Source organism: Mytilus californianus, unplaced genomic scaffold (genome assembly GCF_021869535.1).
Source record: "Mytilus californianus isolate M0D057914Y unplaced genomic scaffold, xbMytCali1.0.p SCAF_7, whole genome shotgun sequence".
NCBI lineage: Eukaryota > Metazoa > Mollusca > Bivalvia > Mytilida > Mytilidae > Mytilus > Mytilus californianus.
This window is the reverse complement of record NW_026262723.1, coordinates 29,413,459-29,439,368: the sequence shown is the minus strand read 5'-3', so window position 1 is coordinate 29,439,368 and position 25,910 is coordinate 29,413,459. Positions and strand designations below refer to the sequence as shown.

At 32.3% G+C, this 25,910-nt stretch overlaps 1 protein-coding gene across 3 annotated transcripts; it reads left to right on the top strand.

Annotated features, from left to right (window-relative positions):
- Positions 1-1,151: 1,151 nt before the first annotated feature.
- Positions 1,152-24,841, top strand: LOC127709663 (multiple epidermal growth factor-like domains protein 10). 3 transcript variants are annotated; one of them, XM_052215280.1, is made up of 14 exons: positions 1,152-1,220; positions 5,234-5,342; positions 7,752-7,964; positions 9,998-10,213; positions 12,719-12,919; positions 14,950-15,123; positions 15,701-15,898; positions 18,240-18,374; positions 18,962-19,099; positions 19,940-20,083; positions 21,523-21,660; positions 21,787-21,927; positions 23,281-23,311; positions 24,248-24,841. In XM_052215280.1, the coding sequence occupies exons 2-14, from the start codon at positions 5,264-5,266 to the stop codon at positions 24,366-24,368; spliced, it is 1,929 nt and encodes a 642-aa protein (XP_052071240.1). In that variant the 5' UTR covers positions 1,152-1,220; positions 5,234-5,263; the 3' UTR covers positions 24,369-24,841. The 3 variants fall into 3 exon arrangements, with proteins under 3 accessions (XP_052071240.1, XP_052071241.1, XP_052071242.1); XM_052215281.1 differs by lacking the exon at positions 18,962-19,099; XM_052215282.1 differs by lacking the exon at positions 21,787-21,927.
- The last annotated feature ends 1,069 nt before the right edge of the window (positions 24,842-25,910 follow it).

Genomic DNA, 25,910 nt, shown 5'->3' with positions numbered 1-25,910 from the left:
ACAGACATGAATCAACGACAACCACTTAACTACAGGATCCTGACGTGTGACAGGCACATACAGAATGTGGCGGGGTTGAATATTTTTGAAGCCGCCAAACCTCCATCTAACCTGGGATAGTGGTGTTACAGTAAATATAAAAACAAATGATGAAAATCAGTTGTAAAGAGCTTTACTCATCAGATCGACAGAAAAAAAACATATAACAAAAACACAGACCGAACGTGGCAGGGTAGTTATACATTCCGCACAACAAAAAAGACCCAAAATTCAGATCTCAAAAGTACTCAAAGTTACTTACAACTATTTCAAAGCAAAAAAAAAAATAATAAAAAACATGAATCTTAGTCTGAAATATCAATCAGTACACATCCAACATCCAATGGACTTAGTGTAAAGACGTCATTAACAGTCAGAGTAAAACATGACCTTGTGCAATGCCAAAATATAAGTATCGACAGATTGTAGTACCGTGAATATCTATATGCATATTGAATTTTTATAAGTTAAAGTTCTAGGAAACCACAATACTTAATTCAAATTAATCTCCACACTTAGTCCTTTTTATTTTAATTTTTAAGTGTTAAAAAATCGTTTCCCATCCTTTCAAGACCCCCAAATCAAATCTCATGCACATGTACTTACAAACTGTTTCCGCCACTTTGCTCTGTTATATTATTACACTCTATCAACTTAAATCTTACATCCTAAATAGTCTATAAAAAATGTAATTATGAAGTGAAAATCTTAATGTAAATATATGCGATATCTAGAATATTCTTACTCTAAAAGTTCATTGCTGAATATTATCTATCTAAACTCTTTCGTAATGCAAAAAAAAAAGCTCTATTGTAAAGCATTTAGGGCACATATAACATTTGTTACTGCATACATTCTGGTCGGAACGAAAAAAATGAGAGCTGCTATGAGTAATATTTATACATTGTTAGAAAATGGGAAAGGATGGTGTGAGTTTGTTAGGTCATTCAATCTTCAATAAAAGAAATACGATTGTGAGTTTTAAAAAAATGTTAATAACTGAATTGCAAGGTTACTCTTTTTATCGCTAAAACAAAACCTACACGTTTAATACATGTACACACAAAACGGTACGGTTAATCAATAACCGGACTTTTAAATTGATGTAACATTTTAAGACAGTGTGAACATCTTACTTCCTGTTAAATTTTTATTAAAGATAATAGTTATCCTGATACAAGGTACGTCTTTTTTCACTTATATTGTGATAAATCACGAAGTAAATTTGTTATAATATGTTTTTTTTTTTAAATTCTATGTTCGTACATTAATGTTTAATTCTAATTTTTCATAGCTCTTAATACCGCTGCGAGTGTATTTTAAATCCCCGATGTCATCATCAGCCAAATACATGTAGTCAGTGCTACGGTAGTTACATAATTTGTAACATTTTATCTCAAATTGTCCGTTTTCTAAACTTAATAGGAACTAGGGTTTTAACTCCCTGAGGCAAAGCTGATCGTAGATGGATCTGGCGATTATGTTAAGGTCCGATTTGGTTATATAGCTCTTCACTTGGTTAGGATCGTATACATCCTATGCTCTCAGCGTTCCTGATAAAGGTAAATCAAGAAAAACTCTTCGGACGCATATAATTTTTAAAGGGTAATATAACTTTTTAAAGAATTTACTGCGAAACTATGGTACCAGTTCTCTCAGGCAATGCGAACTTGGAAGAATTTGGCTTTTTTATGTCCTTTTTTGGTCATATATCTCCACACGTATTCAAGAACTTATATATCCTAGAATTAAATCGTAAATGATGGTTAAAGAGTTCTGGGTGAAGGTATTTTCAGAAAATGAAAAGTACGAATTCTGCCATAAGTCTCATTTGGTGATGCCACAATCGTGGAAAAGAGGACAGCATTGAAAAAATGCTCAAATGAATATATGATTGTAAAACAAAACATAAAACATTTTTGTTGTTTAGTTGAATATTAACATCTGTATACTCTTAAAAATGCTTGGCAAAAACATGCACCTTTCAAAATATGCAGTGTTTATAGATGAAAGCCTAACTTGTTCAAGGTTCGACAAAACAATACAGACTGTGAAAAATAAAAATGTAAGAATATCATATGGAGGAAATGTGCATTAGACATAGCACTTAACATATTTTATCTTTATTTATTATGTGAAGTTATTTTTAGTTTAGTATCTATATGGGTCATCAATTCAAAGGGAATATTTATTTATTTTATTACGAAAAAATATGTCAAATGTATCCGCTTTCGATAAATGTTTTTGTGTATTAATAATTATATTTCTATTCAATTCTTTATTTACACTTAGACACAAAATATGTGTAACATGAGGAAAAATTAAAAATCAAATACAATAAATGACAGAATAGACAGGAAATTAATAACAAAAGTATACTATCTAAAGATCATAAAACGCATAAGGTACATGTATCTTACTAAATGAGAATAGATAGTTTCTTGATAAATATAGATAAATTATGCAATAAATGACAGTGACATAATGACAGCATCGTTTGCATTTTCAGTATAGATGGGTATGTTGTATAATATTTCGGTATATATTTCTTCTGAAGTTCAGTGATAGAAGTATTATTACATATACATATAAATAATGATATTCATTACCAACACATTCATTACATTAGGTACATAGACGATCGGTTCTAGCGACATTGTACCATCTGCCAGTTTCTACAGGAATTTTAAGATTGCATGTTCTCAATTCGAAATCCAGATTCTTTTATCCCCTGGAAGACGTAGTAAATAATTTTAAAGACCAAACTGAGCTTTAACTAACTTAAAATATTCGCCACAAGACGAGTTATCAATTTTACTAAACCACTTTTGAAGAAACTGATCTTGAAGAAACTGATCTTGAAGAATCTGTTTTATAACAGGTTTAATAGTTAAATAATCAATGTATTGGTTGAAAAACATATAACCTATTCCTGAGTTGTCAAATATAGATTTCACAAATGACACCCATTTAAATTCAAAAATATCATCACTATGTAATTTAAAAATAAGATTATACACAGAACTACTAAGTTTGTTTTCATTTTTAGCCATTCTACTCCAAAACGATAACATTCTAAATTTTATTTTCATTTCTAGTGGAAACCTACCTAATTCTTCATATAAAATTTGGAGTACTTGATCTCACATTTAAAATTCTCGTGCAAATTATACATTAGATTTGCTTGCTTGAAGCCACTATGATTTAACAAAATGCTGTTGTTTCACCTATATAACACGTATAAAAGTGTTTACCTCTATGTTTGTTAAGCGGTTAACCTAAATAGATACTACGGATCAGCTATTGTTTTACAATTCGCATATAAAATTTTTAGGCCGCTTTATTAATTTTTCACCTTTATGTTTTTTACCACATTATTTTTATTGTGCAGATAGAGATTCGATTCTTTAGATCGATTCAAAACATAAAATTTTGTTAATTACAATATCTAGCCAACGTCTGTGCCGCTGGGCATGTGGGAGATTGGAGTGGCCACATACCCTAATTCCCACGCATAATCGTCTCATTGGTATATCTCTTCAACTTATTACTTTTAATACTTCCTTAGTATCTTCCGAATCTTTGGTTCCTGATAACACACATGCACAATAGTATTTCAGAGATACACATGGAGGCATTAACAATAACGAATTGTATCTGCTGTTCACTCCGAAACACCTTTGCAAGATGAACATTTTTTTTATTGTTTTGATCAGGTGTTGTTCAAAATGCAATTAGTTTTTACTTTTATAAAACAAATAGTACAATTATATGAATTCGACAAGGAATATTTAATATCAGCCACTGTTATAGAAATTGGATACAGTGACACATTCTTTTGAGAAACAGAATCGCACTGCTTATCATGTAACTATACATAAGAGGCCGTTTCTGGTATAAAGATTAATAATTACGGTAATAAATCTTGTTGTAGAATGATTGTTTTTCAAGTTAGCAAGTGTAAATACTTACCAAATAGGTGAGGGTGTGGGTGTGGTTTACAAAAAATAGAATCTTCTAAATTGGCCAACAAAATAAAGGTAATAGACACATATATTTCCGTCGATTTCCATCTCAGGAACTACATGTCAGAGCTTCCTGTAATTTGGTATCAAACGTTACGCGATCTTGGTACACGGTGTTATTCATTTGAAAATGCAGCACTCATCAACTTCCTGTTTACCGAATACTCGAAATTCTATAAGGTCATATATAAAAATATCCAATCAAAATTTCGAGAAATTTGTTTCAGGCTTCATGTGTAATATTTGTTACAGCTTTGCATGAAACACGTTAAAATAAGCACAAATAAAATGTGCAAAGAAAACATTAACTATACTTCGAATTTCGTCAACAATATGTACAAATTCTTTATCGCATTTAGTCTCGTTCATTTAACGTTTCAAATAAGATCTCACAATTATAAAAGTGTACGACTTTTCATTTGTATTTGTTTGAAACAACTAAAGCATGTTCATGCAACACATGCAATTCAATATATTTAGCATATTAAATATCATGATTACAATACATTATAGTTGGAAATATTAGACAGTATATATAGAGCTGATAAAAAAAAATTAAAACAAATAAGAAATGAAGACCTTTATGAAAAAAGAATAAGAATTATGTTGTTAAACATCTTATTACATTTTACGTGTGAGATGTCCATGATAAATACTATATGTACATGCACGAATGTATATATAAATAATACATCTTTCTTGAATAGCAAAGAGTAAATCCGGTATACAAATGATATATATTCTGAATTAGATTTAATATTATCAACATGATTGTGTAAACATGTTCTCAAAAACATTCCATTAAAAATAACGCTATGGCATGCATCTGATATGAATATGAAACGACTTCAGACATTCAAAAGCATCTTTTGTGTAAATAATATTTTTTCATCTATACAAATTTACCTTTTTCAATCTCAGTCAGTGGAATAACAAGGGTACACCTAATAAGTTGTAATAAGTATCAATTCAAATAAGATACCTTACTCTAAAACTATCGATAAAATAGACAATACAACATTAACAGATAGCTATAAAAATAAGAATATGTGGTATGATTGCCAATCAGACAATTTCAGGTCGTACAAAATTCATGATGTCAAGGTGCAAGTATATCCTATAGAATAATAATTAGTTCATAGCATTTTCTTTTTTTTCAATTATTTTAGCGAGATATTGGCTCTTATGGTACCTGCTGGATGCACATTTTAACTACAGCTGATATGTTATTACTTTTAATCAGTCACACAGCTGTTCTATTGAGAGTTACAGCCCAACGTATGTACACTTTGATAATGATTTGAAACATTCAATGTTTGTTCATTCAAAATTCAGCCTGATCTCACCTTGAACCAAAGGTTGATGTTAGCCATTACCACCGCATGGCGTCTGTAATCTTCGTCGTAAACCTTTCGAAAGATCTTTTTGTCTCTGCAACCAAGCGAGCCAATTTTTGTCATATTTTCTACCTTGTCAATTTTTATATTTGCAAACAAATATTCTTTATTCATCAATATGTTTACAAATTGTGTCACAAATAATCACTAACCCCCAATAAAAGACATTTAAATACACTTTGATTCATCGATTAGTGTGTTGTAACGCCACACTTTTGACTATTTTGTGGAGGCTAGTTTTTATTGGTGGGTGAAGTCGATGGACCAGGAGAGAATCTCCGACCTTCGCCAGGAAAACTGACAATCCTAGTCAATTAAGAATTGAGTTGCATGCATCCTGTAACGTGCAGGTTTTTAAACTTTGAGGAAAGAAATCAAAATTTTTTCAATACAGTTTTTACACTTACCATGAAACCTATTCATATATTGTCGTTGGTTCATGTCTGTTTTTCTCATTGTTGAAGGCCCTACGGTTGTTTATAATTGTTAACATCCAGTTCATTTGATTTTTGGTGGCTCATTTGCAATCATACCATATCTCCTTTTTTATATTATCTCATTAAAGAAGTTTGAAACATTTTCCTCTTATTTAATAAATTAATTTTCACTGAATAGTACACTTTGACAACTTTTGATTCAATAACAAAATCTTTTGCATATATGAAAAAAAAAACATACGTTATCACAAGACACCATCACGATATTTTCTTAAACAAAATTTAGATCCTTACGATTTATTTATTTCAATCACATGAACAGGCTGTATAATGAGTATTTTGTATTCTTACATGTAAATCTTACGTCTTGAGAATTGCTAATGTCGGGAAAAAGTATGTTTAGATAGAACTTTTCGTTACATGCTCCAAATTTTTAAAATCATTATAAAGCAAATAAAACATCCCTAAAAGATTATTGTGACTAGCTTTTAAAGCGTTTTTCTAAAAAAAGATATCGAATAGACGATACGATAAACAGTTAACCACATATTTCAAACGATAGAGCTGAAATAGAAAATTAAAAAAACTATCAATTGCGGCTTCAGTGTAATTCATAATCAAAGTTGCAACACTTGAGTAATTTCACTCGGATCACAAAACTATTTATTTGGCTATTGTTCTCTCCTGATCCTTTATCATACTGTTATGTGAATATAAATATCTTTGGTGAGATTTTCCTAATCGAGTCAAAAAATAAATTCGTTTTTAGGATGACATGTTGTACAATAAAAGAGAGGCGAAAGATACCAAAAGGGTCATTCAAACTCATAAGTCAAAAATTAACTGACAACGCCATGGCTAAAAAGAAAAAGACCAACAGACAAATAGTACACAAAACACAACATAGAAAACTAAAGACTGAGCAACACGAACCCCACCAAAACTGGGGTGATCGCAGGTGCTCCGGAAGGGTAAGCAGATCCTGATCCACATGTGGCACCCGTCGTGTTGCTCATGTTAGTACAAACCCGGTAATAAATCGGTAGGTCAAATCATAATACTAACACTTTATGATATGTTGTTTTCAGCTTAGTCCTTTTTATGGTATAAATCCAAAAAAAAAAATTAATCAACATAACTAGGATACATGTACCATTAGCCAAGTAGTAAGTACTGCCTCACAAAAATGAATTATAACATACCATTCTTAAATTGCCCGATGATAAATAGAAAAAAAAAATAAAAAAAAAAAAGATTACAACTCCTAAAGAAAATAAATTGACCTCAAGTGGATAAGATAATTTGTTCACGCCCTTTTTGGTAATGAAACTCCTCAACTATTCAAGTATCAATACATCCTATACTTTAATTATTTGAGATTGAGGTTACCGATAAAGTTAAGTACAAAAACGCGCATCGTGCACGCCTAATTTATAAATCCCGGGTGCGGGAATTTCTCGCTGCATTGAAGACCTGTTGGTGGCCTTCTGCTGTTGTCTGTTCTGTGGTCGGGTTGTTGTCTCTTTGACACATTCCCCATTTCCATTCTCAATTTTATTATATTTATTTACTAAAAAAAGACGTACAAAACTTAGCATGTTACAGAAGAATTAACACAATATACACTATCTGATTTGTTAATGTAATTATAAATTTTGTTAATTTTCGTTACTCATGTGTACCCATGTGTTTTACACATATTACAGAACAAAATGGCATAATGCAGTTTAAATTAATAAAACACATTCGGACTTTTCCAGTGGTACATTTCTGCTTTCCTATATTTTCAACAATAATATATAACTTGCAGAAATATGATATACTTTTATTTTTATTCACTGCGTACTTTACAGATAACCTGACACCGTTCGGCACATCTACTCAAAGTTCTACGTATAATAGTGGAATTCCTCAAAATGCTATAAACCCTCCTGTATCAAACGTGTTTTCCTTTGATATTTGTTCCCACACAGGCATTTTCACCAGAACACCAGCTTGGTGGATGTTTCAATTCTCATTCGGAATTGCATACATCACAGATATAACAATTAACTACAGAGAAAGCTGTAAGTATAGACAGGAAATGCATTGTAATATAATATACTATTTTCACCTCAATATTCTTGTCTTTATGTTAAGTTTCTTTTGTAAGGAAAATCATCAATCATCGGCCGGTATTTTTGTTGTACTTCTTAAACATTAAACTTAAAATATATTAAAATCATCTATTTATAACAATTTTTTTTAAGACCGCTATACATATTTAAATAAAAATAGCGATAAATAGAACATATATTGAAACAATTCTCCAAATGAATATGAAAACTAGCAATTGAACACAGAATAGTTCTTGTTGGTTAGTGAACAACCATCTGAATTTCTATATAAACGAAGAAAACAGAGTGTTGAAAATGCATATCATGGCCTGTTCAGAGCTGAAAAATCTTGTCATATGACAGGACGGAAATAACTATGCTTCCACACTTAATGCAGGACATGAATGTATTCAAAATCGGAAACAAGTTTTTTTCAAGTGGCATAGGCTGATCATAAATCATAAAAAGATACAAGGGTTATGATTAAGTACACCAGCCGTGCTAGCATCTCTTAACGACCTATCAGTGACGAACAAATCAAAACAGTAAGAAGGCAAGGTCAATAAGGAAATAAACGAGTATTGGAAACTAAAAATTCCAAAATAATGTGTACTTTCATAAAACATGACGGGTGCACAATCTGCGGAGCACCTGAGATCATCCCGCTTTTTAGTGGGTTTCGTGTTACTCAGTATTAGTTTTCTATGATGTGTTCAGTACGCTGTTATTTTTGTTTTTTTTCCCATTGCGGTGTAAGTTTATCTTCGACTTATTAGTTTGATTGTCCCTTTGGTATCGTTCGCCTCTCTTTGACATGTATGTACATTGTATAAAAAACAACTGAACAGTCCTGGATCAAATGCAACAAAATTGTCGAGACAGTACTGAATTTACGACAGAAATATAACTTAAACTCTAAACTAGACTTAAATTCTGACTTTTGGGATGATTTAAATATGAAAATGGCAATTCAAGGCCAAAAATCATTTACTAGAGGTAGCGATACGTATAGATGGATAGGGATTGTATTTGACCAATACACAATCCATTCCAAATGACGGTAATTTTGCTATACAGATCTCATTGTATAAAGACTTATACATGTTATACTCAAATCTATCATTTATTTTTACGTACAACACAGAGTTTTAGTTAATGTCTTTGTTAAGACTCTTAGTACATCCGTTGTTTCAATCAAAATCATAAATCAGACAGAGGGTAAGGATGGGTATAAGGAAACCATTTATATATTGAATAGTATCGTAACAATGTTTTCCTTGATTCATGCCTTTTTATAAGAAGCATCATTTCATTTCTTCTTCAATTTTTCGTGGATAAATTTAGAAAAAAGTAAAATAACAAAAATACCGAACTCCAAGGAAAATTCGAAACGGAAAGTCCCTTACCAAATGGCAAAAATCAAAAGCTCAAAAACATCAATCGAATGGAAAACAACTGTCATATTCCTGACTTGGTACAGCATTTCCTTATGTAGGAAATGGTGGATTAAACCTGGTTTTATAGCTAGTTAAACCTCTCACTGTATGATAGAATATTGTTTTATTGTAAACATATTGAATATAAGAAAAGGCTGTAGCCAAAAAGATATTCAATACACAGTATATTCATGATATTCGATAAACATGTCAATGTGTGTAAAATATCTTTTTAAGAAATGTCCTTTCTGCTTTTCTTTTTTGTCCAAACACTATCAAGATTAAGATTAATGTTTTTGGTCAAAAATCTCAATCATTTTAACTGCATCATGTTTATGAAAACATGTTGACATAACAACTACATGACCCTTCCACATTAAAGTGTCCAGATCATATTATTCTAATGAATAAAATTGAATTAAAATAATTCTGAAAACTTGAATAGTTTCCTTTTTTTCAAATTTCAGGAGCAAAGTTTTCGATCCTCTTTTAATATTTTCATTTTTTTAAAATTAAAAAGAAGTTTGTCTGCTTTCAAAAACTATTTTTGGTGTAATTTTATTACAGTTTCCTTTCGCATGGATGGATTTAAGTTATATGTGACTAATACTTCAACAATTCTACCTAATGGTTATCTTTGCTATGAGGATCCTGATCCAGGTTTGCCAAACATCACTCAGACTATTCCTTGTAATCAACTTGGACAATATGTCATATATTACGATACTAAAGGAGATAGTAATTATGGACCTATAATTGAACTTTGTTACGTTGCCATTAATGGTGAGTAAATTATCATTGTGTATATATTTTTTATTTTCTACATGGAAAGATCTCGTGTGCGCTTAGCTATACTTTTCCAGTCTCTTTGTTGTATTGGGACTTATAGTATAAATTTCGAATACCTAGGATATGATCAGTAGTTCTTGTTTGATTTTATCAAGTCAGGAGCCTGTTTTTCAGTGGTTGTCGTTTGTTGATGTGGTTCATTGGTGTTTCTCGTTTCTCATTTTTTATATAGATTAGACCGTTAGTTTTCCTGTTTATATTGTTTTACACTAGTCATTTTGGGGCCCTTTATAGCTTGATGTTCGGTGTGAGCAAAGGTTCCGTGTTAAAAGCCGTACTTTGACCTTTAATTGTTAACTTTTTATACATTGTGACTTGGATGGAGAGTTGTCTCATTGGCACTTATAGGATGTATGATAAAAACCATTATCGGCGTTCCCACTGTCTGTACCACTCTGTTCAGCTCTTCATAAAATTGCATATCATGGCTTTGTGACGTCAAAAACATTGACCTGGCGTTAATAACTTTGACCCGGAGATATCACTAACGTCACAACAAATAAACGGAAGTTGATAAGTTTGACCCGAACTTATCACGTCATCTTCCGGTTTGCTGGTGAAACAAAGAAAAAACACTTGATTCTATCGTGCAAATACACAAATACAATCATATAAATGCTCGACACAATATGAAGCCTATTGTGACTCGCAGCTTATTTCTTACAATATCAATATCCAGACAACCTCACAATTATACCTATTTGTCCTCTAGCAATGCAAAAAGAGTAAAATTAATCAGCTTTTCAAATTGATGTTTATTTTATTGATAAATGAACAAGTTAAAATAATCTAGATACCTTAGTGCAGAAACGTCATTTTTAACGTCATAAACATGTTCAATTAACATATATGGCCAAAAAAGACCATTTTACAAATACGTTTTGCATAAAACAGATGTGAGGAACAGCCTTAACCTGAAAGACATTTTACTGACATTAACACCTTGTTGAATAAATCTTGCAGCACACATATCTGTTTAGCTAAACCTGTTGCCCATATCTAAATATTAATGACAATATATCAAAATGAGACTATTTTGGCAGTTTTGCACTTAATCCAAGAAGTTGGAAACCATAATGCAAATACAAAATGTATGAAAGACAAATTAAAAAAAAACAACATTAATACTGATGTAACACAGGAATGACTGATGAACATCTGAAAGATGCTAATAGGTAGATACTTTCTTTTTTTTTTTATCGAATTCCAAGGGACAAAAGCTAGCCGTATCATACGTACGTATTTTCCGTTGCTTGCATTCTGTTTTACTAACATTTCATAATAACTTTTTTTAATTGCTAAGTACTATCAATATTTTGTGATATGAATAAAAGTACTATCAATATTTTGTGATATGAATAAAAGTACTATCAATATTTTGTGATATGAATAAAAAAAATCTTATGCTAATTGTAATTTAATAATGCTGTAAAAAGAAGTGAAATAAATATTCTTAATGGTTAAACAAGAAAAACGGTAGATACCAAAGGGATAATCTAACTCATAAGTCGAACACTAACTGACAACGCTACGGCAAAAAACAAGAAACTACAAAAAGAAATACTATACACAAAAATGTGTCCATAGTACACGGATGCTCCACTCGCACTATCATTTTTTATGTTCAGTGGACCGTGAAATTGGGGTAAAAACTCTAATTTGGCATTAAAATTAGAAAGATCATATCCTAGGGAACATGTGTACTTAGTTTCAAATTGATTGGAATTCAACTTCATCAAAAACTACCTTGACCACATACTTTAACCTGAAGCGGGACAAACGGACGGACGGACGAACGGACGGACAAACGGACGAACGGACTAACGGACGAACGGACAAACGGACAAAAAGGCGCACAGACCTAAAAACATAATGCCCCTAGGTGGGGCATAAAAACGACACAAATAATCTGCAGACCGAGCAATACAAACTCCTAAAACAAACCGGATGCTACAAAAGGTTTAGCATATCCTGATCCACATATGGCACCTGCCGTATTGCTCAAGTAGAACAACTTAAGTCCCATTCGGTGATGGTGATGTCACACTGGAAGAAAAGAGGACAGAATTATGTTTTCGACAATTAAAACATTTCCGTCACTATCTTAGAGAGAGATATTCCATAACGGACAACCAACTCGTGATGGCGTCAGTAAAAGTTTCGAGTGGATGACTTAAACTTCACCACATGGACCACTTTGATCAATAGCTTCCTTGTAAGCAGCAACCCTCTATTAAGAAAATCATGATAGAAAAGTTTTGTATGGTCACGCAGTTTATATTTCTAAGATGTGATCGCTGATTATAACTTACAAGTTGATTGTCCATGTTCAATGTTTTCAATACTAGCGTTTAACTATGTAAATCAAATAAATGTTGATATATATTTGCACTTTTGTCACCCATACATGTAAATCATGGGGACTTTCCTGTTTTTCAGGTTGCCGAAAGAGTTTTTGGGGAAGTAACTGCGAGAAAGTGTGTTCCGAATATTGCATAGAACGACATTGCTACCCTGGAAATGGGTCTTGCATTTGGGGTTGTAAAACTGAGTACTGTTTAAATGATATTTGCAATAAATTTACCGGTATTTGTACCGATGGTTGCAAGGAAAGACGAACCGGAGACTTTTGTAACAAGTGTAAGTAATTGTGAATATACATATTGTGACAAAACAGAACGTACCTGACTGCGATAACTCCCGAGAGAAAGTGAACCCTATATGGTATGGCTATTCTGTTTGTTTTGGGAAGGTGGCGGGGGGGGGGGGGGGGGGGGGGGGGATATGGAAGGGGGGGAGTAGAGGGGAGGGGTGACTAAGTTTTTACGTTTTTACTTCAAAAGAAAGAATAAATTGTAGAGAGGTCAATTAAAGTTTACATTCTATGATTTGAAATAGCCTTGTACAGAATGCAGGCGAAAAAACTTTATTTCCGGTTTCTTTCGTTTTTTGTGTGTGTTAATCTTCATAAAGGATGAAACAGAACCACGTTGTCTTGCAACGGAACAAGACAAATGAATATGATATCACTTTATCATGCTTTGAATCCAACAAACGCGATTAAAAGTTAGACCGACCAAAATAACCTGAAAGAATATATGATACATTCAATAAATTTACGGATCCGACTATTTACGACTTGTCGTAATATCTTAATTTGACCGCGAAAAAGTGAAAGTTGATTGCAAATTTATTTCCTGCAACTCATATGAAGCTAACCTCTAAAATGAAAATAATAAATATGCTTAATATACTTACTGGAAGTATGCTGAGAAGATTTTAGCTATAAATGTTGTCCTTGACAAAATCGATGTATGTTTCGGCAATAAAATTTATCGATAGGATATAGGTATTCCTGTGCGTACAAATTGCGCCCTATTATAAGCAGAATTGTTCCTGTTTTGTTATAAAACACAGTGTATTGCCGAACTCAATTAAGATCCATCTAAATTCCATTATATGATAAATACAAAAAACACTTACTGCTACCTTGTTGGTATTTTGTGTTAAATAATCAAGAACTCTTTTAACATTCAGCCGAGATTTTTCCAAAGGCACTCACTTTGATCAAGTATGATATATACAACCTAGATTGTCCTATCCTAGATTTGGATACTTCAGTTTCACACGAGAAACTCCATACAAAAACTTACCCAAAAAAGGGACGATTTGTTGTTCCCTATTGTTAATTGTACTTTTTTAAACGTTGGTGTTCCTTTGGCCTTATCTTAGGTGAATATGTATCCCAACTTGTTCGCTATACCCGTGTCTATTTTTACGTTATATACTTCAAGGGTGCGTCGAGAGGGTAAGCGTCGCCAGGGTAATAAATCAACTCTCTAATCGAAGAAATTATATAAATCTGGCTCTTTATCCAGAGCAAGTGCTACCATATCTTTCTTTTCCAGAATGATGAAACTGTTTTGATATATATCATACATTTTTGACAGTTGACGCGAACTCAGAGGGTGGGGCAGAACCAGGATGAATTATGTTTCTATTTTTTTACAATCAATGGCCAAACTATTGTCTTTCTGATTTTTAAATTTTTATATAACTGACTTTGAATAATGACATGAATTATCATTGATACGGTCATAATTAAAAATCAACTGTTTATAAAACTATGAGTTAATCTTAGGATTTTCTACCTCAGGAATAGATTACTTCAGCTGTATTTGGCAAAATCTTTCGGAATTTAGGGTCTATAATGCTCTTTAACTTCGATTTGTTTCGTACTTTATTTAGTCTTTTAAATTTTCTTGATTTGAGCGTCACTGATGAGTCTTTTGTAGACGAAACGCTCGTCTGGCGTATAAAGTTTAAACCTGGTATCATTAATGAGTCTATTTGAATATTTTCTTGTTTTTTAATGAAATAGTCACCATAATTTGCTTTGTTTCAAAGAGGTACTCGATTCATTTGTAACACAATATCACAGCTTGTAACCCGTATTAATTGATCAAAAAGCATCAACAAATTTATAAAAAAAACCCAGATCAAAGTAAATAATCGCTTTATCTTTTCAAGAAACCTAATTTTCTTTCTCGTTATAAAGGTGCGGATTCGGGGAGTATCTGTCGACAGTAAAAACAGTTACCTTCACATGTAAGGCAACTATCACATACAATTAATATAAACATCATTATAAATATGTCTTTTCATCACAGATAACTTGGCATATGACAGTTCAGTCTTTATAAATCCAAATGGTAGTTACCCAGGTAGTCTAGCAAATGATGGAAGTAAAATATCATGTTCCAAAACAAAAGGTCCTTCCGTTACATTTCAAGTTGACCTAAAAAAAGAAAGCATTGTAACAGGAGTGCACGTATTGTTTGGCGGTATGTTAGTTAACAGTATATATTTGACTGTTATATTTGAACTGACTATAAACATTTTCAATTAAAAATTCTAGATCATATCTTTGATGTTGAAAGTCTTTCGTTGAAATTAAATGTTATTTCATGATTTTGTTTTATCCATATTACCAATATGTGTTAATAAAACATCAAACAATTTATTTAAGTAGACTATGTTAACTATGTTTTTTTATAGACAATGTTAAACTGTGTTCACTTGAATCTCAGATTAAACATTGTGTGGTACATACTTATATGATCTGGAGCATTAGTACGGAAACTTCATTTGAATTCATACAAATAAACATATACACTCTAGGTATTCGTGAATAACATGGATTTCATATTATATGTATATACAAACCACGAATCTAAATCTTCAACGAAATACATTTTTTAATAAACTTGTATGCTGACTTTCAATTGATGAAAGCACGAAATCAAATATTTACGGATACACATATTTCCTCAATCAATGAAAAATTGCTTGCACGAAAATAAATAAAGCGGCAGTATATTGGTTTTGCTAGTCCAATACGTTTAATGTTATTATTTTCAGAAAATACTACAAAGGTCGGTAGCCATACTCTTTATGCTTCAAATACAAGCCATTCTTGGAAAACTGGGACTATTTTATATGAAGAACAATTTTTGCCTACTAAAATCAACGTTAGTGCCGTTTTCAGATACTTGACTTATGTACCTCCAGTTCAGGGTAAATCTTCAGAACTTGAAATTTGTGAAATTGGAATTATTGGTGAGTTTTTTTATTTAATCCAAACGATATAAAAGGATAGGAATTATCTAACTATGTAAAAAGGTGGTGTGTTTTTATGGAAAAAGAGTTAAAGCATTTGGAAACTCTACAATTTCTTATGAAACTCTGGTAGGGTATTGCGTTTTGACTGAACTAAATTATTTAAACCTATCAAAATACATTTACACTTTTGTCGCCTTGGCACCAAATATCTGTTCTATACAAAGCGCATATTTGCCTACTTGTAATAATCTGTGTTTCTACCAACCAGTAAAACATTTAGCTATTTGCGTTAGTAAATTTATAGAAAGGTTGCTAAATTTACAAAAAGATAAAAATAAATTATATTAACAGACTATAGCTATAGGTTTAACGTTACAAAAACTATAATGAAACTGAAACTTTAAATATTTTGTGCGCCCGATGCATCGTTTGATCGCCAGGAACGAATAATATCAAATATAATGATAACAAGGGCTGTATTTACACTCTTAAACTGTATTGACAAAAGAAATACAAACAAATATAGTTAAAACCATATAAATAAAGGCAGCAGAAATATACCGGTGTTCAAAAGTCATAAATCGATTGAGGGAAGACAAATCCGAGTTACAAACTAAAACCGAGGGAAACACATCAACTATAAGAGGAAAACAAAGGAACAACAGGAACACTGAAGTGCAACAAAAAAAAAAACGCCAACATACATAGAAACGAACTATTTGATAACAACTGCCATATTCCTGACTTGGTACAGGACATTTTAAGAAAAAATTGTGGGTTGAACCTGGTTTAATGGCTAGCCAAACCTCTCGCTTTATGACAATGTTAAAAAATATACACGTATAAAGTATAAGGTCACGTTTGTCGAAAGAAGTTGCAAAATTTGCTTTTAATAATTTAAAATGTAATCAATCATGCTGGATTGATTGATTGATTAATGTTTAATTAATTTCAGCACTATTGTCCTATTTCTTTGCGGTCAGTTGTTTTTATTTGCGGAGAAAGCCGGAAGTGTCCGAAGAGAAGCATCGACTTTCGAAAGGAAAATTGATAATCCTAGTCAACTAGGATTGGGGTCGAGTACAACTGTCACATGCGGGAATAGAACTCTCAAACCCCATTGTTGAGAGACGTTTGATACAGTACTACTAAGACCACTCGGTCATAAAGGCCCCTTAGACCAACATGAGTATAGCCTACTAAGTTATTAGTCTGGTTGCAAATTATGAATTATGAACCAAGTACCACTGACGAATCTCATGGCAAACAGATATAAATGATACCTTTTTAAAACAATACTGAAATTAAAACAAAATGTAATATGCCATCATGAATACAATTGATTGTAATGGATAAACTATATGGTGCTATTTAAAGATGTGATTTTCGACAGTGAATTGACATTCTTAAAGAATGTAAGAAAGGATTTGATCGCCATATCTTCAGTTTCTTTAAAAGCGTTATCTAGCCAATTTGTCATTTTCCTTTTTCTCCATTTTTTTGGTATTGAATGTTTTTCGCCAATACAAAATTGCTATTTTGATTCGACTTATCTTCTTCACCTTTGTTTTATGAAATTAGAATTTTTTCTAATTTTTTTTATTGATAATTTTCCGAAATTTACCACTTATTACTAGAGGTAAGTGATGGGTTTATGACGTTGTGAAGCACAATTTACCCAGAAGACTTTTGGAGGAGCAATGCACATAATAGTTTTCTGTTTGGATGATTTTGACACTAACAGCATGTTTGTAAAGTCAATGATCCATAAACACATTATAGATATCAGTATTAAAATTGGGTACGCCAGACGCACGTGTCGTCTTCAAATACTCATCAATAGATATAAGAAAATATGGTATGAGTGCCAATGAGACAACTCTTCATCCAAGTCACAATTTGTAAAATTAAATCATTATAGGTCAAAGTACGGCCTTCAACACGGAGCCTTGGCTCACACCGAACTAGCTATAAAAGGCAACAAAAATTACTAGTGTAAAACCATGCAAACAGGAAAACCAACGGTCTAATCTATATAAAAAACGAGAAACGAGAAACACTTATGAACCACATCAACAAACGACAACCACTGAACATCAGGTTCCTAACTTATAACAGGTGCAAACAAATGCAGCGTTTGAGGGAAAGTTTGGCACTGTTTATATCGAATTTATTGTATGAGGTCACCATGTCCGCCAAGTTGAAATGTTTCCTTCCGTTTTTTTTATGTTGGCGCCTGTCATAACCCGGAACACTTTTGGAACTTGTATGTCTTAATGAATGCATTTGTTGCAGGAACGAAGTGATAATATTGTTACCATAATTCTTTCTATTTAAGGTTGTCCTCCTTCACGTTATGGTCCTGTCTGTAATAAGTTGTGTCCAGGGAATTGTAACGGACCTTGTGACCTTGCAACTGGTAGCTGTACATTTGGTTGTTTGAACGGATGGACTGGTGATAAGTGTGAACAAGGTATATATATTTATTATACATGTGCAAAGGACTCTGAACTTATCATTTATGCTTCTTTTTTCGTTTTGTTGCTGGATAAATAGACGGTTGTTGCTTATTTTATCCAACCTCTTTCTTGGTCTCATGAAAGCGTGCCTGAAAATGCAAAGGTAATGGGTTCAACCCCAGCCTGGTCGAACAGAAACTTAAAAATTGTTATTTGCTGCTTCAGTTCTTAACACGCAGCAATTATGAGTAAGAGCAAATGTTAGTAGCATTGGAGTCATGGTCTTTTCCTAATGTGCATAATATGTTTTGTTACAGAATCAGAAAACACCAATTCATCATTATCATCATCACCAACGTCAACGTCCTCATTGTCGTCGCGTCGTCGTCGTCGTCGTCGTCGAAGTCATCTCTTTAATCCTCTCTTTAAAGTCTGCTTGAAAAACGTATATTTGAAAAATAGGTCATTTGCACAACAATCGATACTTTACATATTTAATAAAGATTTATAATCTATTGAAGTTAATGTGTGTAGAAAATCACATGTACTGTCGTGACATTGGTATCTCGTATAACTATTGACTCATTTTTTTATTTTATAGAATGTCAGGATAGTAAATACGGTAAAAATTGTCTTGAAACATGTTCAGCAAACTGTGTAAATCCTCAATGTAATAAACTGACTGGAGAATGCATAGGAGGATGCAATGATGGTTGGCAGGAATTTGAATGCACACGAAGTTTGTTTCTTTTCTTTTTTTTCTTTTCGTTTTTAACATTGACTTAGCGTTTTGATGAGTTCAACGATTAATGTTACATTAACCCAAGAACAGATAGTGAAATTTATGGAAATCATTAAATGGAGATATGTAATGATGTTTTTTTTTAATTTATTATGGAGGGGATTTGTACAAAAAAGAGACTGCAGTTAATGATGGTGTTAGATAAATAAACGTTCATGTCTGTCTTCTTTTGTCATTGTGTTATTGTGCTATGGTAAATTTTTGTATTCTTGTCTTTCATATTTGCTAATGTGCTTTGTCTATATACCTTTTTATGTTTCTTTGTTACATATTTGTTTGTTTTTATAGTGATTAAGATTATTACACAAAATTGACTGCTGTACCCCTACTTTTGACATTTTTACCTATTATATCTGTTTGTTTTGTTCACACATCGTTGTCAATCTGATGGAATGTTATGCGACTGTCATACAAGTGAGAGGTTAAGCTAGCTATAAAACCAGGTTTAATCCACCATTTTCTACATAAGAAAATGCCTGTACCAAGTCAGGAATATGACAGTTGTTATCCATTCGTTTGATGTGTTTGAGCTTTTGATTTTGCCATTTGATTACGGACTTTCCGTTTTGAATTTTCCTCGGAGTTCGGTATTTTTGTTATTTTACTTTTTTCTTATAACTAGTATTTAATACAAATAATATACATTTTCTTACAATCAATTTTTTTACACAGTAAAAGTAAAATCGTTTCATGACCTGACCCTATATTTAAGTGTAGCTTTCATTTCACAATTTATTCACTTTACTTAATTCATCAATGGGTTTAAATCTTTTTCAGAATGTCCATTCGGTCAATTTGGGAAAAACTGTTCTGAGTTTTGTGAAGGCTGTTTATCACAGATGTGTGATCATGTGAATGGACTATGTGATAACTCAACTGCATGTAGACCTGGATATGTGTACGATGAGTACTGCAATACTGGTACGTAAAATATTCGATTAAGACTATGCAAATGAAAAGTTGAGCTGTTAAAAATTAACAAGGATAGAATATACTATCTGTTCGTATCCTTTTTCACAGAATCTGAAATACTCCAATTATCAATTTTTCAATTAACCCTAAACTTAACTACAACTTAGAAGTTTTCCCATAAACTACGAGACCAACCTTTAAACTTTGAATCTTAACTACAAAGAGACAACAAAACTATACACAATAAAGTTGTATCAAAAGGTCTAAAAACCATAACTTCAGTTTATCCTTAATCCTTTAACTGACTCCGAGGTCGCAACTTACTTGTTAAACAAGTATAATTTTAAAAACTAAGAACTAAGACCCAAGCTTCAAAACCAAAAGATCCTGAGACATCTAGTTCCTGCGACAACTAGTCTGTGAGACACATATTCCCTGATACACCTAGTCTCCGAGACACCTAATTCCTGAGCCACCTTGTCTCCGAGACACGTGGTCTCTGAACACTGAAGTCACCAGACAATCACAAGCCACCTGTTGGAGGAACGGCGACCATTCCCGTCGAAAATTACAGTTTCAGAACAACCCGGTAGTTTGCAACTATTGTAGAGACTTCTAAACTGCTTGCTTTAAACCACAAGCTTTCAACTCTAACTTATTGGTTAACAAACTTCTCAGTAAGACTTTTTTATTTGCTGGTATTCTCTTTCCGATGCTTAACCATCAACAGCCAAATAACAAATGAACGAACTCGTGCTCTGTATCGGTTTTCTTATATAACTAAAGCGCGGACCTAGAAGAGAGCACCAAAGCAACAACGAATCTCATAGCAACCAAGGATAAAGGGATGATTTTCAATGTAGTTTTCGTTAACATATTGTTCAAACGGGTAATTTATGATGGATTACTATTAAATAATGAACTACAAATAATATCTTATGCTTCAACTGTATTTTTGTCACAAAATCTCTTAAAATGACTATACAGACAAACTAATGAAACACACTTACAACCGAGGAAATTGGACGAAATCTAAATGGAGAGAAACAAGGCGCTATGACAGAGATTGCATTAACTAGCATGCAAACCCCATCCGCCATGCAAATCAATACTCAAAACGTCTCATTCAGAAAAAGGAATTATAGTAAAAATACAGATTAAAAGTTTATTTATTAAAAAGTTTATCAATTACAAGCAAATCCCCTCTCTTGGGCAAGATTTATTTTGTTTTAATCTTAATCAACTAGGGTTGCATGTTTTTCTGCCGAATGTCGGTGGTTCTCTTCGATAATTCCAGCTTTCTTCAATAAATTCCGGCCGCCATAATAGAGCCGAGAATGTACAAAGTGGTTTTTGACCACCAATCAATTATTCAATTAATCAAGAAATTTTATCAAATTGCGCCATTTACTGTTAAAATGTTTTTTTTATTAAAACTTATTTTACAGCATGCAGGGATGGTTTATATGGTAGTAACTGTCTTCAGATATGCTCACCATTTTGCTTGCATGTACCTTGTGATCGTAGAATAGGAGAATGCATTGGTGGATGCATTCATGGATTACAGGGATTCAATTGTATGCAAGGTTGGTTGTTGTCTGAAAACTTTTTCATTTTCTGTGATCTCCAATGATGTAAAACAAAATTTTTTCAATTTTCTTTTTATTATATACGATATGAACTCTGTATTTTTTTTACCCTTTTTATTTCAGTTTCTGTAAATACAGTAGAATGCAATAACGAAGTCGCTACTTGGATTGGAATTTTTAGTGGAGGTGTTCTTTTTGGAATTTTTATGACAGTTGTTGTGTGTGTTGTAATAAGAAAAAAACGGCAATTACAGAAAAAGCAAAGTAAGAAATAGTTTAACTTTATTAGATTAATGATGCAGAAACACCTTTATCATATCTTATATTTTTAATATCTTAAGAAGATTTACATTGTGTTAGAGGACAATATTCCTATCAATACTAAAATAATAAGATGTGGTATGGTGACAAATGAGGCATCATTCCACCAGAGAACAAAAGGCCACGAAATGAGAAAATGTTATAAAACAATTCAAAGGAGAAAAATATTTGGTTTGACTTTCAAATTGTAAAACGACATACATGTAAACATCTTTTCTTCAACTTCGCATTTAAATTGCTGTTGATTCCAGTGTCACCGACGAGTCTTATGTAGAGGAAATGCTAACGTTTTGCTTACCAAATTGTAAGCCTAGTATTTCTGGTGTTTTTTTCGCCTGTACCTATCACTTATTGCATATTAGATCCAAGATCCAAGTATTTTCATTATATACAGTCAAACCTGTAAAAAGCAGTCAGTCTCGGGGTATCAAAAGTGACCGCTCAAGAGAGGTGGCCTTTGAAACGAAAAAAAAAGGTTCCAGAATTTTCGATGCAGACATCATCCGTGTCCGGGGTCGGGTCAAACAGTTTATGTGTTTTCAATAAAGTAAAATTGTCGTACTTGCGAGCATTGAAATAAAGAATAGCGGATCCCGGAGCTGTAAGTTTGCAGACAATTTCGAAATATGCTAATTCATGTATTCGTGGGGAAATAGGTAGCTCATACTTTTTTCAATGGAAACTGAAAAGAATGGAAGAAGGCGCATTCAAAATTCACCTTCTATTGCGTAATCTCGGTTGCAAAAGGGATTCGATTTTCATTCTGACTTCGATATTGACAACATATATTTGTCGTCATGAAGACTTTTGTGTTAATGACAAATTCGTTCAAAAATAAGGAGACTGCTGACCGCGTTACACAAGTGACTGCTGAAATCAGTTAAATTATATAGAGAAAACGTTTGGAGAGTCTGAAAATGACCGTTAGAGGCAGGTGACCGCTAAAATGAGATGACTGTTAAAGCAGGTTCGACTGTATTCTGAAATATATTACATCCGATCCTCCAGACACCAAGAAATTATAACTTTCCAATTCTACTGTACATTACCAGTTATCCTATTTGAGGACCGTAACAATTTGATCGATTTCCTTTCCATGTTTGATAAAAGTGAAGTCCAAAGTGTATCCATTTTGATTGAGGCAGTAATATTTACGGAAAGTTGAGATTGACAAAATGTTAATTACTCTTTTGATTTTATCTTCATATAATTGTTAATTGAATTAAATATACTACAGTACTATATACATATATATATATATATACAAATAATTATATTTTATCTACTTTGCTATAGGCAAAGATAAAGCATCAACGAAAACACAGAGGTATGTTTGTTATTAATGATTTGATAATATATTTGGACGAATCTCTAATTGATAAAGTTGCTTGAACAAGATGTAATTCGGATGAAAACACTTCAGCATGCAAGATATTTCGTTTAGAGTCATACGCTTGGAACTGTTTTTATTTTGTAGACGTGCAACGCATTTTCGACAACTTTAAGGCAACGACCTGGAGTCGGAGTTGAATAAACAGCAGCTTTTTGCTGTCAAACTGTTTTGTTTTAAATGTGATTGGTGTCTCTGTACAAAATCACTAAACAAATTAATCCGTTAATAAAAACAATATATATGTCCAGAATGAAAGTTTATATCGTCAAAGCGTATGTTGTTTTGAATTCAAACCTTGGTTCATGAAAACTGTTGGAGTGACACATGACACAATCCATTTGTATTGTCTGTAGAATTAAATTGCAAAATGACAGAGTTCTAAACATTGCAAGTCTGCGAAAAATAATCAAAATTTCTTACTAATAGATAAAGGATGTGCATATCGTCAAAATACACACACTAACTGTGCAAAGTCCAGAAATGCTTTGTAGAAAAACCGTCGCCGTCGAACGAACGGGATGGTGTTATTAATAGACCTACTCTTGCTTCTGGTGATGAAAGTAAGAAGTATGATGCAGACTTTTATTGAAGATTTTTTTTGGGTGAAATATTTTCTTTTTTTTCGAGAATATTATTATTCTGTTTGGGGCAGCAGTTATAGAGTTTATCAAATTGAGTTTTTAGAAATGATTGTTTTTTGCTTCTCAAGCTATTTGACTCCGTGTGTTCAACGCATGTTTTTGTATTTGTTTATACGTTTATAATATAGTATTATTCCAATAAGTTGTATACATTTCATGTAATAATTATTCAATATTTGCAATAATGTGAAGACTTTTTATACTTTTTTACCTGGTTTATATTTTGTAGTCATGATCAGCAACATTATGACGATGTTAGAATGGAAAATGTTTCTACATATCAAGAACTCAGGAAGGATACAGAATCAAATGAATATGACCAGATAAACACAGCATACATCAATCACTAACTAGTTAACTAATGATTCAACATTGAAAAAGCTAGTTTATACAAATGAGTACATATTTGTAAAACAGATGAGAAAGAACACGAACTGAAAGAAACATCGAATACGTGCACTGTACTATACAAATATGCAGTATATTTTAAAATCAGGAACTTGATCTACTCGATATTATGAATGTTGATAAATAGTTTGAATTATGTTTGCTGTATTACAGGATATGTGCATTTGTGTGTTTAAGTGTGTGTGTGTGTGTGTGTGTGTGTTTGTGATGTGAGTGTGTGTCTTATTCAAATTTATTTTGTTTTATTTTTTTCAGTGTTTAGATTTTCACTTTCGAAACTTGTATGTTGTTTTTTTCAGTTATGTAAGGAACTAAGTACTTAACAATGAAATATGTCATATAAGTGTAATGTCTCTGTTTCATTTCTTAGTACTAAATAATTGCAAAACAATATCTGCTTCCATAATAATGTTAATGTTTGTGTTTATGTTTTTCTAGCTTTTCTCGTGTATGCTGTTTTTTGACACATTTTTCTCCATTCCTTATTAGGTCATTTTCTTCAAACCAATCCAGACTCATGCTAAGCATGATCGGATTTACTGATGCATTATTTATGTTCTGTTTTCATAGATGATAACAATATGTGGTATACAGTTCTGATCAGTATATTCAGTTGCTCTATTCAATTCCAATAGTAAATGCAGTTTAGTCTGAAACAGTCTTATGAAAAGTTTGAACAATAGATTATTCGGTCATGTACAATTTTTAGGTCAATTTCCAAACTTATTTATTGCGATAAATTCAGAAATTGTTTGATATGACATTTTAAAGTTGTATGAAGGCATTGCTTTTATTGAGGTTTTTGTAAAATTTAACCAATTCAAGAAAGCATTAGACTGCAACTGATAAATATCAAATAACTCTTCTCCGGGGGACCTAGTTCTATTTTCCTGAAGCGTTATTTGCAAAATCAAAATCAATTGACGGATTTTAACATATATGAACATCTGCTGCTAAAATGTTTCACTCTATGATCTGTTATGCAATCGTGGTACTAATTTGACCAATAACAATCTCAAGCATTCTGACTTTCCCCAAATCTTTCACAAAACGTTGTGATTACCTAACAACTTAATATCCAATCGAAAACAACTGAAGAATTAGAACGATTGGTTGGCCGTATATTTTTCTGATCTTTTTTTCTTACATTTGCAAAAAATAAATCATTTTACATGAATTGAATTTGAAAAAAACTTCAATGCTCTCAATTATTCGAGGATACCATCTGCGTAATAAACAAGTGTTTCGTTTTTGTTTATTATTAAAACCTTAACTAAAATGTGATTAACTAAAAAGTTTAACCACTGGATCGAAGCACTGCTTGTAGTCGTTTCGCTTCTGAGGGTACCACTAGTCACGTACTCGATACCTTTGTGCCAGCATGAAAGGTTATTGATACGATGACTTTAAAAAAATGTTATTTTCATTTAAGTTTTTTTAACAATGTGAAATTCTGAAGATTTTTAGTATTGTTGATCTCATTT